This window comes from Equus caballus, chromosome X, assembly GCF_041296265.1.
Source record: "Equus caballus isolate H_3958 breed thoroughbred chromosome X, TB-T2T, whole genome shotgun sequence".
Classification (NCBI taxonomy): domain Eukaryota; kingdom Metazoa; phylum Chordata; class Mammalia; order Perissodactyla; family Equidae; genus Equus; species Equus caballus.
The window spans coordinates 142,427,078-142,442,834 of NC_091715.1; the positions used below are offsets into that span (position 1 = coordinate 142,427,078).

Below are 15,757 nucleotides of genomic sequence, written 5' to 3' on the forward strand. Positions count from 1 at the left end.
ATGCTTTCCCTCACTCCCCACACCCATCCATCTCCAGGTCCTGTCCATCCTCCCTCCTAAACGGTTCTCCACTGTGCACACTTGACTTGGGCTCCATAGGCACTGTCTTCTCCAGCTTTCTCCCTACCACCATGCTGCCACTCTTGCTCCCCCTCTAATCCAGTGCCGACCTAGCAGCCAGAGGGATCTTTCTAGAATATAATGCTGTCTTTGTCATGCTCCTGTTCAGCCCTTCCAAGGCTCCCCATAGCCTAGAGGAGAGTCCTGACTTGGACCAGTGCCTGTGGAGCCCGTGGGAGCTCTCCCTTCTCTCCTCCTCACTCCCTAGCCCATCCACGAGGCTACTCTTTGTTCCTCAGCTTAAGTGACATTATTTGGGGTGTGCTGAAGATAATGTGATTGGAGCTGAAAGGAAGGAACCCCAGAGGTAGTGCCCATGTTTGAAGAAGTCAATGAGACATGAGACTCCCATCTGCAGAGCATGAGCTCTGAGGTGGTCTCAGGTAAGGAGAATCAGAGAGCTGGGGATGTGGGCGGCAGCTGCTTTCTGCCAAGGAGATACATCTCCTCCCACGGGGCAGGAGTTTGAGGACGGTGGCTGGTTTGTCGGAGCTCAACAGCCTAAACATGTGCCAAACATCTGCAAAGCAAGGGCACCAGAAGATGGCTTAAACAGTTTTTTGTTTGTTTTGTTTTGTTTTAGCTTTGGTAGTTCATATGTCAAAAACTTCACTGGGGTAAAAGAAAAAGAAACACATCTTGCAATTTAGCACTGTTTGCCTTTTAAATTTCTTATCAGGTGGGGACAGCACCATCATTTTCTTGGTGCTTGGAGCCTGGCACTTAGACAATGTTGGGTCCCCCTGCCCTGCACTGCCATAGCAGTAGCCAGGGGTGCTGGAGTTTGCCAGGTGGGCCCTGGTTCTGTTCTCACTGCTCACCTGCAGCTCTCCTGCCTTATATGGGTGCCAGGGTCCTCTGTGACCTTCCTCTTGGTCTTCTCCCTGGCAGGTGAGGATCCTGGTCGTACATGGAGGATGACAGAAAAATCCAATGGTGTGAAGAGCTCCCCAGCCAATAACCACAACCATCATGCACCTCCTACCATCAAGGCCAATGGCAAAGATGACCGCAGGACCAGCAATAGGTGAATCTGCTGAGGCTGGGTCATTTCAGAAATGGCCTGGAGGTTGCTACTTCCTCCCAGCTCTGCCTCATTGTCACAGAGCAAATAATCTTCGGCTCAAGGACACCCTCTAAAGGGACCGTGGGATTTCCAGGCCTCTCCCAGGAGGTGAGAGTGCTGATAAGAGAAAAAGTATGCCCAGAGAATCCTTAGTCAACTCTGCCCCTCCCTCTGCAGGCCACAGTCTGCAGCTGATGATGACACTTCCTCAGAACTGCAGAGGCTGGCCGAGATGGATGCCCCCCAGCGGGGGAGAGGTGGCTTCCGCAGGTGGGTTCCACTACTACCCTGCTACTACCCCTCCCACTCATGGGGCCTGTCAGAGTGGCTACCATGGCTCTCCTCCTCCTGGTCTCACTGGGCCTTTCCACCAAGTCCCCTGGGAAGCACTGTCAGTGCTGTCCAACTCTTTCCTCTTAAGGAGGCTCCTGTGAGCAAGGTCAGAGGGCCTGTGGAGGCTTCCCTTCTGACTTGTCTGTCTCAGCATTGGGGGGAGGGGTCCTTCCCAGCAGAGGTACCTAGGCAGAGGGCCCTGAGGTCTCCAGTCCAGAGTTGTAGGCTCCATTGGAAAATCAGGAAGCCTGGGCTAACTTTTCTCCTGGCCTGTCCTCCCTTAGCACAACCTCCACCTTGCCTTGGAGACCTCCTGTTTGTTCTTCACAATCAACTGAGATGGCACCTCCTACAGGAAGTCTTCCCAGCGCAACCCCTTCCCCTCAGGCTGTGTTTAGAGGCACGCCTGAGCCCCAACCCGCTGCCTCAGCACTGGTCCCTATCCCAGCTCTTAGCAGGGGGGACATCTTGGCCTGGCCTGCTTCCAGGATTCCCTCTCTGTCTCCCATCTCCCTCCTCAGACAGTGAGCTCTCAGGCGCAGTTCTCTTCTCTGGCTCATGCTCCCTTTCTCACCTCTAGGATCGCCCACCTGGTGGGAGTCATCAGAGAGTGGGCCAACAAGAATTTCCGCGAGGAGGAACCCAGACCTGACTCGTTCCTTGAGCGTTTCCGTGGGCCTGAGCTCCAGACCGTGACAACACAGCAAGGGGATGGCAAAGGCAACAAGGACGGCGGGGGCAAGGGCACCAAGTATAGCTATCCAGCCTGTGGGGCTCCAAGGGCTCCCAAGCATGCAATCGGGGGGCTCAGTGGGGTTTCTTAGGCCACACCCAGGGGCAGACCAAGATCTACATGAAGCAGGGAAAAGGGTGGGCAGGGGAGAACTGCTATGGTTTTAACTCTAGAACGTTTCCATCATGCCCACCCTCAGCCTTTCCAACAGCTAGTGGCTCACTTACCATGGGACCCCCTGGTGGTTTTTCTCACCTTAGCTGCCTTTATGAGATGTCCTCTTGCTGATGTGCCAGCCCCAGGCCCAGGTCCAGCAGGCAATAAATGCAGAAGAGAGTGCAGTTAGGGAGTGCTGTTGAGGGTAGGCCCATGCCAGCATCCATGTTGGCACAGAGCTGGGTCTTCGAAGAGGCCGTGCTGGAGGCTGGCTGGTGGGGAAGGCCCGGGGACAACTGAGCAAGAGGAAGTAAGAGCAGAGAAGGCAGAGCTGGAGGGTCCATTCTTCGAAGAATGAATAGGCAACTGCGGATGTCTGGCCAAGCTGACATTCCCCACCTCTGGCCAGTAGAGGAAAAGAGCTCTTGCCAAGGCAGGACATAGCATCTGGGAAAGTGATTCGGGGGCTGGAGGCTAGGGACCAAACAGGGAAAGTAGGGTGGGCAGGAAGCACACTGCGCTCGCTTGTTTAGAGTGCCTCTCTCTTCCTGGGACGGATATGGGAACAGGCCCTGAACCCTCATTACCAACCTGTGGAAATCTCTCCCCAGGCCCTGAGGCCCCTCCCAGTGAAAGCACTGTCCTTTGCCATGCCCTCTGGGCAAGAAGCCTCCAGAGGGGATGGGAGCTAATCGGCCTATGTGGGGTCAAGATAGGAAGAGGGGTCTCTTACCCATCTGAGCTCTATTCAGATGCCCAGTACCAGGTTGCAGCTCCCTGAAAATGGGACCCTAAGCCAATCCACACATCCCCTTAGGCATTGTTTTTTCAGGGACCCTTGGCCTCTGGGAGCTGGGGTGCTGCCACACTGCGGACCTGGTCCCTGAGCCTGGTCTCTATCTTTCTCCTCAGGAAGAAATTTGAGCTATTTGTCTTGGACCCAGCTGGGGACTGGTACTACCGCTGGCTATTTGTCATTGCCATGCCTGTCCTCTACAACTGGTGCCTGCTTGTGGCCAGGTGAGTGGGGGAGGGGGTCCGGGAGGGGATGCCAAAGCAGCCCACTCCACAGGCCCTGGGATCGAGAGCACAACAGTGCCAGCTGTGGACACAGACCTCGTGCCAATCTAGACTTTTTTCTGTATTTTCTGCTGGCCAATGACACCTCCCTCTGCCCTATTAACCCCCAACTACCCCACCCCAATTTATCATGCTGCCAAAGCTTCATGTCTGTGGTTTTCCTGGTGTCTGTAATCTGTTCTTACTTCTCAATCTACACCAATCCTGTCCTAGATGAGGCCACCCTTTTCTTTCCCTGGAACTACAACAGCCCTGCACCTATTCCTTGCAGGCACTCTTGTCCCCTCCAATGCATCCTCCACACTTGTAACTAGCATGGTTGGTAGAAGGTGGGATTTGATTATGTCGCTCCCTCCTCACAAGTCCTTCAACGGCCCCCCCATTCAAGTCCTCAGTGCAGCCTTCAAGGCCCTCTGTACCTGGCCTTCTCTCTAGCTCCAACTTCTGGATACACCCTGACCCCAGGATTCACTACTCGCGGATCGTAACACACTGTTTCCTCAAGAGAAAATTCTCTTTCCCTATTTTCAACCTATGGAGATTCTTCTTGCAGTCTCAGTTCCAAAGCCACCTTCTACGTGTAGCTTTCCCTGACAGCATTTCCCACCCTGTCCCATTCCCCATCTCAGTCATTCATTCAGGAAGGATTTGACTAACCATCTATTGGGTGCTAAGCTCTGTGCTCAGTGCTTGACAGTAAACCTGAACAAAACAAATGTCCAAGATGATTCCAGGGCCTGGAGGCAGGGAACTACGAGAGAAAGAGCAGTCAAGGTAGATCTCTCTGAGGAGGGATACCTTACCTGAGACCTGAGCAGCGAGAGGAAATCAGCTATTTAGATGCCTGAGGTTGGTGGAGGGAACATTCCAGGAAGAAGGAACAAGACGCGCAAAGACCCTGTCTCAGGATGGCCTGTTGTGGCTGGAGGCCTATGAGTGAAGCAGCAGGAACGTAGACAGGCCAGTTATGCAGGCTTTGTGTGCCAGGAGAGGGAGCTGGGGTTTCATCCTAAACGTGACCAAGTAGTCAGTATTAACTGCTCCTCTCTTTGATTAGTACACTCACTAGGTCGTCATTCCTGGCTTCTGTCCCCTACTCTGCCATCTCCCTAGGCCGCTACTCATTCAGTCACCAAGTTTTGTCAATTCCTCCTAAAGCTGTCCTGCAGCCTCCAACCTCTCTCCATTCTCGCTGCCTCTAGCCTTGGCCCAGCTCTGCCCTCTCTTTCACTTGTATTGGCCAGTGCTCCGTGTTAGATTCTCAATAGGCACATGTTGAAGAGATGAGCATGGAGGCTATTCAGCTGTGTATTGTAGTTCGTTCTTCCAAAGAGTCATTTTTCATTCAACTCACACCTGTTGAGCACTCAAATCCTGATGCTCTGGACTAGGACATGGGACATGCAGTAATGATTAAGAGTTGGTCTCTGTCTTGTTGGAGCTCACAGTACGGCAAATGAGACAGACAATTGGTCAGTGGCGATGTCTATGCAGTGATTTCTATGTAATAATAAGAGCTGCAGTGAAGTTGCTTGTCAATAAGCGTCTCCCTGGCACCAGGCTGACTGTGACTCATCAGTGCCCCTGGTAGCCATCCCAGGCACCACACAAAGTGGGCATTCAGTTTGGGGTCTCCAGGGGGCCTTGGCTGACTTTGAAGGTGAAGCCCAGCCCTGTCTTCTTGCAGAGCCTGCTTCAGTGACCTACAGAAAGGCTACTACCTAGTGTGGCTGGTGCTGGACTACTTCTCAGATGTGGTCTACATTGCAGACCTCTTTATCCGATTGCGTACCGGTAAGTGAGTAACTGGGATACACAGGCAGGAGCGTGACTCATATGTCCAAAGGCCTGAGTTCAAATTTTCAGGAAGCCTTCTCAACACTGTGTTAGACTCAACAGCCTGGCTTGGGTTCAGTTTGTTGCCTGCTCCTCTTTGAACCTCGTGGTCCCCATATGCTTAGTGAGGTTGAGACCTGGGGATGATCTCTTAGGGTCCTTCCAGTCAGACTAGCTACATGAGTTTCCTACACCCCTCCTTGGGAAGAACAGTTGAGTGAGCAGTTTGTCCCTTGCTGAGTATTAGCTTACCGGGAGGGACAGGCCTGGGGGCAGAGATGATATGCTGGCTTGCATCTCTACTAGGTTTTCTGGAGCAGGGGCTGCTGGTCAAAGATACCAAGAAGTTGCGGGACAGCTACATCCACACCCTGCAGTTCAAGCTGGATGTGGCTTCTATCATCCCCACGGACCTGATCTATTTTGCTGTGGGCATCCACAGCCCTGAGCTGCGCTTCAATCGGCTGCTACACTTTGCCCGCATGTTTGAATTCTTTGACCGCACTGAGACCCGCACCAGCTATCCCAATATCTTCCGCATCAGCAACCTAGTTCTCTACATCTTGGTCATCATCCACTGGAATGCCTGCATCTACTACGCCATCTCCAAGTCCATTGGCTTTGGGGTCGACACCTGGGTTTATCCCAACATTACTGACCCTGAGTATGGCTACCTGGCTAGGGAATACATCTACTGCCTTTACTGGTCTACACTGACCCTCACCACCATTGGGGAGACACCACCCCCTGTAAAGGATGAGGAGTACTTATTTGTCATCTTTGACTTCCTGATCGGTGTCCTCATCTTTGCCACCATCGTTGGAAATGTGGGCTCCATGATCTCCAACATGAATGCCACCCGGGCTGAATTCCAGGCCAAGATCGATGCTGTCAAACATTACATGCAGTTCCGCAAGGTCAGCAAGGAGATGGAAGCCAAGGTCATTAGGTGGTTTGACTACCTGTGGACCAATAAAAAGAGTGTGGATGAGCGGGAAGTTCTCAAGAACCTGCCAGCCAAGCTGAGAGCTGAGATAGCCATTAATGTCCACTTGTCCACACTCAAGAAAGTGCGCATCTTCCAGGATTGTGAGGCTGGCCTGCTGGTGGAGCTAGTGTTGAAGCTCCGTCCTCAGGTCTTCAGCCCTGGGGATTACATTTGCCGCAAGGGAGATATTGGCAAGGAGATGTACATAATCAAGGAGGGCAAGTTGGCAGTGGTGGCTGATGATGGTGTCACTCAGTATGCCCTGCTGTCAGCTGGGAGTTGCTTTGGAGAGATCAGTATCCTTAACATTAAGGGCAGCAAAATGGGCAATCGACGCACAGCCAATATCCGCAGTCTTGGTTACTCAGATCTCTTTTGCTTGTCTAAGGATGATCTTATGGAAGCTGTGACTGAGTACCCTGATGCCAAGAAGGTCTTGGAGGAGAGGGGCCGGGAGATCTTGATGAAGGAGGGACTGCTGGATGAGAATGAGGTGGCAGCCAGCATGGAGGTGGACGTGCAGGAGAAGCTAGAACAGCTGGAGACCAACATGGAGACCTTGTACACTCGCTTTGGCCGCCTGCTGGCTGAGTACACAGGGGCCCAGCAGAAGCTCAAGCAGCGCATCACGGTTCTGGAAATCAAGGTGAAGCAGAACAACGAGGACGATTATCTGTCAGATGGAATAAACAGCCCTGAGCCAGCTGCTGCCGAGAAGCCATAAAGGCTTGGGCCCAACTGCCTCTCCAGGCTTGGCCTTGACCCTAGGAGTTAGAAGAGCTGTGTAGGTCTCCACATTTATACACATTACACTTATGTCCCCTTGAAGTCCCCCCAAAGCCTCTCTGTCCCCAGACTTTTGGCTCAAGCATCCAGAAGCCCTCCTCCAAGTCCAGCTAATAGCCAAGCTTGTGCACAGTGCAGACTGTGTTGGCTCAGCTTCCAGGAGTTTCAGCTTGTCCAAGTCTGAGGAAGGAAGAGTGGAACAGCTGACCTGTCTTCAGGAGTCTGTCGTGGGCCTGGGAGCCTAGCCAATGACATACTCTGAAGAAGCCCTTCTGCAGGACAATGTACACTCTGCTGCAACATTCCCCTCTCTCTGGGCTTCTTTGCACTTACTTCGTCCTGGCCCTTGCTTATCTAGCATGTGTTCCGAATGTCCCACTTCCCTGCTCGTGTATGTGGTTCAAGCATTGGCTGTAGACATTTAGCACAGGTTCCCAGTGTCTGTCTCCCAAGGCAGGCAAAGGATGTGGAGGGGGAAGGTAGAAGAGTGTCACTTAGGGCTACCTCCCTCTGTCAGGCACTCCGAGGCCTGCTCTGTTGCTTCATCTGTCTTTCTGCAGTCTTCTCTGGACCAGGGAGATGATGATGCTTCTGGCTTCTGGTCTATTCCAGGGCGCAGAAGAGCAAGGTAAGTGGTAGTTGGTCAGCAGACGTTGCCACCTGGAGAAGGTGATGGCTGGGAGCTCTGACCATCACCCCTCTAAGCAGAGCATTTCTGAAGAGGCTTTGAGGTTGGTGGTGGGTGGGAGACTCTTCAAGTTGATATTTGCAGTAGAGACACTTACAAGTTAATAAATTTCTTTGAACTCCTTCTGGTTATTGCTCAACTCTCCTGTTCACATTCATTCCCTTCCTCCCTCAACCCCTCTTTTCCACATACTTCCCTTTTCCCCTTATCCAGGACTCACTCTACCTGCAATACCCTCTGCTGTGTTTCGCTACCTGAGTAAGCCATATTGATCCTTCAGGACTCAGCTCAGGTGCCACCTTCTCCGAGAAGGCCTCCTTGACTGCACCCACTCCCATACTAGGCAGTCAATAACCCCCCCTCTAGGCTCCCACAGTGCTCCCAAGTCTTCTTGTTCTGACTCATCACACTGTGTGGTCGGTTTTGATGAATCTGGTTTCTCCTCCAGATTGTGGGCTGTTTGAGGGCAGAGTCAAGATGGTCCACTCACTGCTCTGTCTGCAGCCTCAGTGGCGTGCTTGGCACTGAGGAGACATTCAGAGAATGTTTATTCACTGGGGCAGTGAGCAAACACACCAAAACTCCTGTGCTTCCATTTGCCAGCAGCTATGTCTTGACAGAAACACTGGCTGCGTCTGGGGAGTTGGGGAAAATCTCCTGGAGGAGCAGATATTTGAGTAGGCACCATTGGATGATCAGGAACCCAAAGGACAAGTGCTGATTAGTGAGCAAGAAGATCTAGGTGCAGACTCGGATGCCTTTGTGTATACCAGTTCTCTCTCTCTCCTCCTCTCTCTCTCTATCTCCCTATCTATTAATTGTGGTACCACACACATAAGATTTACTATCTTAACTATTTTTGAGTGTACAGTTTGGCAGTGTTAAGTATATTCATATTGTTGTGAAACAAATCTACAGAACTTTTTCTTCTTCCCAAACTGAAGCTCTGTCCCCATTAAACAACTCCTCATTTCCCCTTCCGGCCCCAGCCCCTGGCAACCACCGTCCTACTTTCTGTCTCTATGAATCTGACCATGCTAGGGACCTCATACAGTATTTATCCTTTTGTGACTGGCTCATTTCACTTAGTACAGTGTTCTCAAAGTTCATCCATGTTGTAGCATGTGTCAGAATTTCCTTCCTTTTTAAGGCTGAATAATATTACGTTTATGGATAGACCACATTTTGGTTAGCCATTTATCCATCAATGGATACTTGGTTTGTTTCCATCATTTGGCTTTTATGAATAATGCTGCTATGCACAAGAGCGTACAAATATCTGTTCAAGTTCCTGCGTTCACTTCTTTTGAGTATATACCAGAAGTGGAATTGCTGCATCATATAGTAATTCTATTTTTAATTTTTTGAGGAACCGCCATACTGTTTTTCATAGTGGCTGCACCATTTTACCTTTCCACTAACAGTGCATAAGGATTCCAATTTCTCCACATCCTTGCCAACACTTGTTGTTTTCTGTTTTGAGCTGTGGTTTTTTTTTTTTTTTTTTTGCAGTAGCCCTCCTAACGAATGTGAGATGTTATCTCATTGTAGTTTTGATATTCATTTCCCTGATGATTAAGTGATGTTGAGCATGTCTTCATATGCTTCTTGGCCATTTATCTTCTTTGGAGAAATGTCTGTTTAGTCCTTTGCTCATTTTTCAATTGGACTGTTTGCTTTTTTGTTGTTGAGCTATAGGAGTTCTTTGTATACTCTGGATATTAACACATATCAGATATACGATTTGCAATTCTCCCCCCTTCCATAGGTTGCCTTTTCACTCTGTTGATTGTGTCCTTTGATACACAGAAAGTTTTTAATTTTGATGTAGTCCAATTTGTCTATTTTTACTTTCGTTGCCTGGGTTTTGGTGTCACCATTGATTTTTACTAGAATTCACTTTTCTAGTCAGACTTCTATTAAATTTAATGTAATTTCTTGGCCTCTTCCCTAGCTTACAGTAGTAAATCCTAACCAGGGGCAAACTCACTTGGAATCTGTAACGTTACCCATACCCAGGCCCTGGTCTCGGCGAGTGGCAGCGGTAGGGTGGCAGCGTTCATAATGGGACAGCACTCTGTGTATGCTCTCCTTTTGGGTGTTTGGCTGGAAGAAAAGACTCTAAGCGGCTTCACTTCCAGAAAGGCTGAGCCACGAGAAGGTGGAGTCCTTGGAGAGTCAGCCAGCTGCTTGCCCAGACACTCATTGCTAAGGCTACACTAAGGAGCTCAGTTTTCATCATGTGCTGGAACCTAAAATAGATGTTAGTTTTGCAGCCCTATGATGGCACTGGGCCCAGAGGCAGGGGGATGACGGCATTGAAAAATGTTGCCTTGGTTTCAGTAAGAAATTTGCAGCATTTCTCCCTGGAGCCTGCTTCAACCTCAGTCCAGCTCCAACGGGTGCCCGATTTCCAACCCATGTCGACTGAGTGGACATCAAATTTTGGATCTGGTTTTTCCCAGGGAAAAGGAAATAACTCATCTGGATCACTTGGGGACCCCACCAGTTTGAGACATAGATTTAAGGGCTCAGCTCCCACCCACTCCACAGCTTCCCTTTCCCCAGACATCCTTGAGTCCAACCACCCATGACTTTTAGCAGTGCTTCAAATGTCGGTGTTCTTTTAGGCTTCTAGGACTTTTCTCATGTAGTTCCTTCTGCCTGGATCACTCTTCTCTGCCTTTTCTTCCTCCGAGACTTGATTCACAGCCCCTTCTCTTGAGCCCCATTGTAACTTTCTATGTGAGACTCTCTTGCACACTGGACCTCAAGTGTCTGTTTAGCAATTGATCTCTTCTCATCTAAATACAGTTTGTTCATTAAGGAAAGGATGAAGGAGTGACAGAAGGAATATCCACGCAGCTTGAGGCGTGTGAGGATGTGAGTGTGTGTGTGTGTGTGTGTGTGTGTGCATGCGTGTGCCTGTGTGGATGCAGTATGGACGCCTGTGTTAGCACCTGGACATTCGCTCAGGCAGACATCTATCTCTGCCCCCGCTCCCCCCACTACCACCCAGCCCTGTCCTCGGTTGCTCTGTCTGCAAGAGCGTGACTCTCTCCTGTCTGTCACTGGCCGCCGCCCCCGCTTCTCTCATAACCGGCTGTAACATAAGAACTGAAGTACATTTCCATTATGTGTTGTATTTATTCAGTACTGTCTACTGTTCTCTGCTCTTAATTTTAAAATGTTTAAATTTGAATGTTTTTCATTTTCCTCTGAAAATATCCACCTAAGGTAAATTGCCCTCCTTGTATATGGGCATCAACTTGCTTTTCTCTGCATTGATGATCTCCTATAGAAAACAAAAGCCCTTGCTCCCACCTACCACTCTCCCTCCCTTTCTATCTGACCCTTGGTGGCCCCTGCCTGGCTTGCAGACTGCCATCCCTACGTCGGCCCAGCCTGAGTCCCAGCTTCAGCAGCACCTAACTGTCCCTCAGTCTGGAGCCTAAAGCTAACTTGACCTCTTGCCCCTCCCCCAAGGGGAGGCCAAAGCAGAGGGTCCTCCTCTTCTGTGCAGTCTGGAAACAGGAGCTCAGAGGCCCCCAGTGCACAGAGACAGGGAACCCGGCCACCAGAGGGCGCATGGACCCAAGGAAAGGGTGGTGGGTTCTGCTCTGTGAACCCCCCACCAATCAGAGGGCTGAACAGGGCCCACTGAAGCAGTTAGGTGCCTGCCCTCAGGGCCTTGTTAAGTTGTAGGGTCAGGTCTCTCTCCCTGAATGTCCCACCGTGATCCCTCTGAATGCCCTCAGAGGTTGCTGGGTGTCCAATGCAACGGCCCAGATTAAATCTGTGTGTGCTAGGTGCCCAGACTCTGCTGGAGATTGGGTATGGAGGAAACGTCAGGGCTGAACTGCAAGAGCACCTGGGAACTATGGTTGTCACTATTTATTTCAATGTGTTTTCAGAGAAAAAAATACCAATAGTCCACAAAGTCCTCGGTGTCATGCATATTACTGCTTAGCATGGAGCTAAGGAAGAAAGTGAGCCGATTTAAAGTTGACTTAAAGAAAAAGGTTATGTAAATAATTGTTCCAATGGCACATAAAGGTAGCACACAGATGATGGTGAATATCCAAATGCCTATGTGACACCACCATGGCATTTCAAAATTAAGACCGTCATAATTCACCTCTTGATTGCTTTTCTACCAAACCACCTCTCTCCCATCCCCCCCATGTCAGGAGTGGTACGTCCACCCTTCTAGTTGCTTAGGCCAAAACCCTTGAAGTCATCCTGGACTCCTCTCTTTCCTTCATCCACCATATCCAATCAGCCAGGAAATACTCTTGCTTAACTTTCAAAGCCAGCCCTGGTGGTCTAGTGGTTAAGATCTGGAGCTCTCACTGCCACAGCCTGGGTCTGTTTCCAGTCGGACAACCACAGTACCTGTCTGTTGCTTGTCACACTGTGGCAGCTGCGTGTCACTGTGATGCTGAAAGCTATGCCATCAGTATTTCAAAAACCAATGGGGTCACCCATGGCAGACAGGTTTCAGCAGAGCTTCCAGACTAAGACAGACCAGGAAGAAGGACCTGGCCACCCACTTCCAAAAAAGTTGGCCATGAAAATCCTATGAATAGCAGCAGAGCAATGCCTGATATAGCGCTGGAAGATGAGAGGATGGCGCAAAAAGACAAGGCAGGGCTCTGTTCTGCTGTCCACAGCGGCACTAGGAGTCAGAATCCACTACACGGCAGTAACAACGACAAAACTTTCAAAGTTAAATCAAAATCCACACAATTCTCCCACCTCCACTGGTCCCACTCTGGTCCAGGCCACCACTATCTCTCTTCTGGATGGCTGCAGTCAACTCCAGACTGGTGTCCTTGCTTCCACTTTGCCTCCTTGCAATCTTCTCCACCCAGCCACCAGAGTTTTTAAAAAATGAAAATCCTGTCACTTCAGTCCTCTGCTTAAAACCTCCCAGTGGTTTCCCATTACTCTTTTGTTTTTGCTTTTTTTATTTGCTGACAAAGATTCTCCCTGAGCTAACATCTGTTGCCAATCTTCCTCTTTTTGCTTGAGGAAGATTCTCCCTGAGCTAACATCTGTGCCAATCTTTTCCTATTTTGTATGTGGGATGCTGCCACAGCATGGTCACCAATGAGTGATGTGGTTCCATGCCCAGGAACTGAACCTGGGCTGCTGAAGGGGAGTGTGGCAAACTTAACCAATAGGCCATGGATCAGGCCCCCATTACTCTTTTAATAAAATCCAAACTCATGACCGTGGCCTCCAGGTACCGTCTCTGATGGCCCCTGCCCATGTCTCTGACCTCGCTCATTCTTACTTTCCTCCTGCTTCTCTCCACCCCAGGCCCTCCCGTCTCCTTTTAATTCCTCACACATGCCCACCAAGGTTCTTCCTGTCTTGGTGATCTTGTACTGGCTGTCCTTTTGCCTTGACCCTTTTTCCTCTGAACCTTGTCGTGGCTGTGGTTGGCTCCCTGGCTTCGGAGCTCTAAAGGGGCCCTCATAGAGATCCACATCAAAAGTAGCCTCCATCTCCTCTGTCACGCTCAGTCTTATCACACTGTTTGACTTTCTTTGTGGTATCTATCCCTCTCTCTAGTCATCTTGCTTGCCATGTGACTGTCAACACCCTAAGGTAAACATCATTGCTGGTTCCCCATTGGATGGCTGGCACCTATAGCAACCACTGGGGCTGCCAAATACCCAAATGCCAGGAACTCTTTTCGGGACTGGATCCCTTCTTTCTCTTCTAATGGATTAGATCTCACATCCTCAGCCTCCTCTCTCTCTCTGCCCATCCTCATGTGCCCTGGTAGTGCTGTGGCCACACAAGACTCCTTGGCATTTAATAACCCACCTGGAGCCGTCCCATAGGGAACTCAGTTTACACGTACTTCTTCCCCCAAATCTCTGCCTGCAACATCCTTCTCATCCTTCAAAGCCAGCCCTGATGCCACCTCCTCCTTGAAGCTTTCTTTGATCCCTTACAAGTAGTTGTATCATCCCTGTCCCCACTGCTCATCTGTATTTGTATCTTTTATTTTCCTTGCTCCTTGGGGAGAGGTCTGTGTAGGATTCTTATTGCCCCCTCCACAGCTGAGGATACTTGGTGCTGGGAGCATGGGTGGGGACTTGGTCCCTAGAGGGCCTTGCTGAAGGCAGAGCTCCACAAACATAACTAGGAGCCGAGGTATGCAGGCATGGGGTGCCATCTGGTCCTACTGGGAGGAGTGGCTTGCTGTACCGGCTGTGGGTTCAGTTGTAGGTCAGCTTCCCCCTGGCATGAGTTGAGTTGCCAAATACTAAGTGATTTTGTTACTCTCCAAGGCAGACGTCTCCCTGGAAGGACAATCCAGCCCTGATTTAAAGGCCAACACCAAGACAGCTACAGGTAGTCCCAATCAGGAGGGTGATGAAGATGCATTTCTGGCTGAAAGTTTTGCTAAGTACGGATCCACAAGGGCTCAGTGTTGTAGCTGGTACCAGGGCCATACCTGTGGAAGGCCTGATAGGGCACTGGCCTGGCAACCTAGGAATGTAAGCTGGCTTCTGTTCCACCCATATTTGCTGGGGACTTGGAAATTTCTACCCTTGGAAACCTGGGGCCTAGCACAGTGGGGGAGTTGGGGAAGAAGGCATTATCTTTACATCCAATCAAAGCATCCTTCCTTGGCTCCTCCAGGCTTGATGAGGCCTTGCTCTCTTCCAGTGCTTTCCACCTAGTTGTACTTATGTGACTCAAACTGGGCAGTGCTCTAAGGCAGTCTGAGAAAACTTCTGTTTTGCCCTTCATGGACAGATTTGTCCCTGAGAACCCATTTGCCCAGGTTCTTGAAGGATGCAGAGGAGCTGTCTAGGGAAGCAGGGTGAAGTACCAGGTCCAGGGAGCCAATTGAGCAAAGATGTTGAACAGCGAGGCCAAGGGCTCCAGTTTGTGCCTGGAGTGGAGCATGAACCCAATACTCTCTTGGGCTCCACAGACCCTGGAATTAACTTGGCCTCACTGGCTGAACTTGTCATTTCTTTCCCTTTGGGGCTAGTTTACCACTTGTTTTGAAGAAAGAGCTTCTCAGGGCCCTTTGCAGCCCACCTGGGGATGGGAGGAGAATGGGTTTGTCTTATCTGTATTCATATCCTTGAGTCACTCAAGTTTGCCGAACCTCTGACTTCCAGGCAGACTTTCAGAGTTGCCAGTTTTTATGGATCAATGTGTTTAATTAGATGGGTTTTCTTGTTTCTCCTTTATCTGATTGAGCAAGCTAATTAAATCCGGCAATTTGTTGTTAGGTCATTTAAATGCCAACTTGATTTCATAACCTGGGCTTATACCGCATCCAAGTCCTTCCAACTTCTTCCCGGAGTGGTGGAATCAGTGGATATACCTGAGATCTGTAGATTGATCCTCTGGTTCTTGAGGGTCTGAGTCCCTGGGGCATAGCCCAACTTTCTTTGCCAGTCTAAGAGGGTAAGGTGGGTGCCTAGAGGGGCTTCAGGACTAGTGTTGAATAGGAACAGTGGTGAGATGATAATAATCAGAAATTCCTAGCGTTGTCCACAAACAAGTGTGTGACCTGAATTTTCAGCCTGTCTTCCAATCTGTATAATGGATAAGATCTCTGGACACTCTTCCCTTCTGACATTTTGGGGCACTCTGGCTTTGGGGAGGTGGGAACTGCTCCAGCCTCACCAGGGTACAGCTGGTCTGTCCAGTGCTGAAGGAGGATGCCGACTTTGGGACCCAGGTCTTGGAGGCCAACTGAGATGGGGTGGGCAGGGAGCTGAGGATGGGGATGAGCAGCATCCTGTGCCTAGGCTGTCTCAGGCTCAAGACCACTACCCAGTTGCTGTTCCACCTTTGGCCGCAGAACAGGGTGGGGGTGCTGTCGCGCCACGAGTACAGCACACCAAGGCGCTTTCCAAGCCCTTTCCCACCTCCCAGAAAGTGCTTTTAGGTCGCGGGAGCCCTTTTAAGGGCCCTGGACTCCAGGGA

The 15,757-nt window shown here is 50.3% G+C and overlaps 1 protein-coding gene across 1 annotated transcript; it reads left to right on the plus strand.

Moving 5' to 3' along the window:
* Nucleotides 1-314: 314 nt before the first annotated feature.
* CNGA2 (cyclic nucleotide gated channel subunit alpha 2) lies at nucleotides 315-7,909 on the plus strand. Its single transcript, XM_001505078.7, has 7 exons — nucleotides 315-503; nucleotides 1,012-1,147; nucleotides 1,364-1,456; nucleotides 2,100-2,270; nucleotides 3,321-3,428; nucleotides 5,176-5,282; nucleotides 5,631-7,909. Exons 1-7 carry the CDS (start codon nucleotides 482-484, stop codon nucleotides 7,034-7,036), a joined length of 2,043 nt encoding a protein of 680 aa, XP_001505128.4. The 5' UTR covers nucleotides 315-481; the 3' UTR covers nucleotides 7,037-7,909.
* Nucleotides 7,910-15,757: the final 7,848 nt, after the last annotated feature.

What these genes read in the sequence shown, in the direction of transcription:
- CNGA2 (XM_001505078.7), top strand. Translation starts at nt 482, where the DNA reads ATGAGCTCTGAGGTGGTCTCAG. An exon ending in GACCGCAGGACCAGCAATAG is followed by an intron (nt 1,148 to 1,363) that starts GTGAATCTGCTG and finishes CTCCCTCTGCAG; the next exon opens with GCCACAGTCTGCAGCTGATG. An exon ending in CTTTATCCGATTGCGTACCG is followed by an intron (nt 5,283 to 5,630) that starts GTAAGTGAGTAA and finishes CATCTCTACTAG; the next exon opens with GTTTTCTGGAGCAGGGGCTG.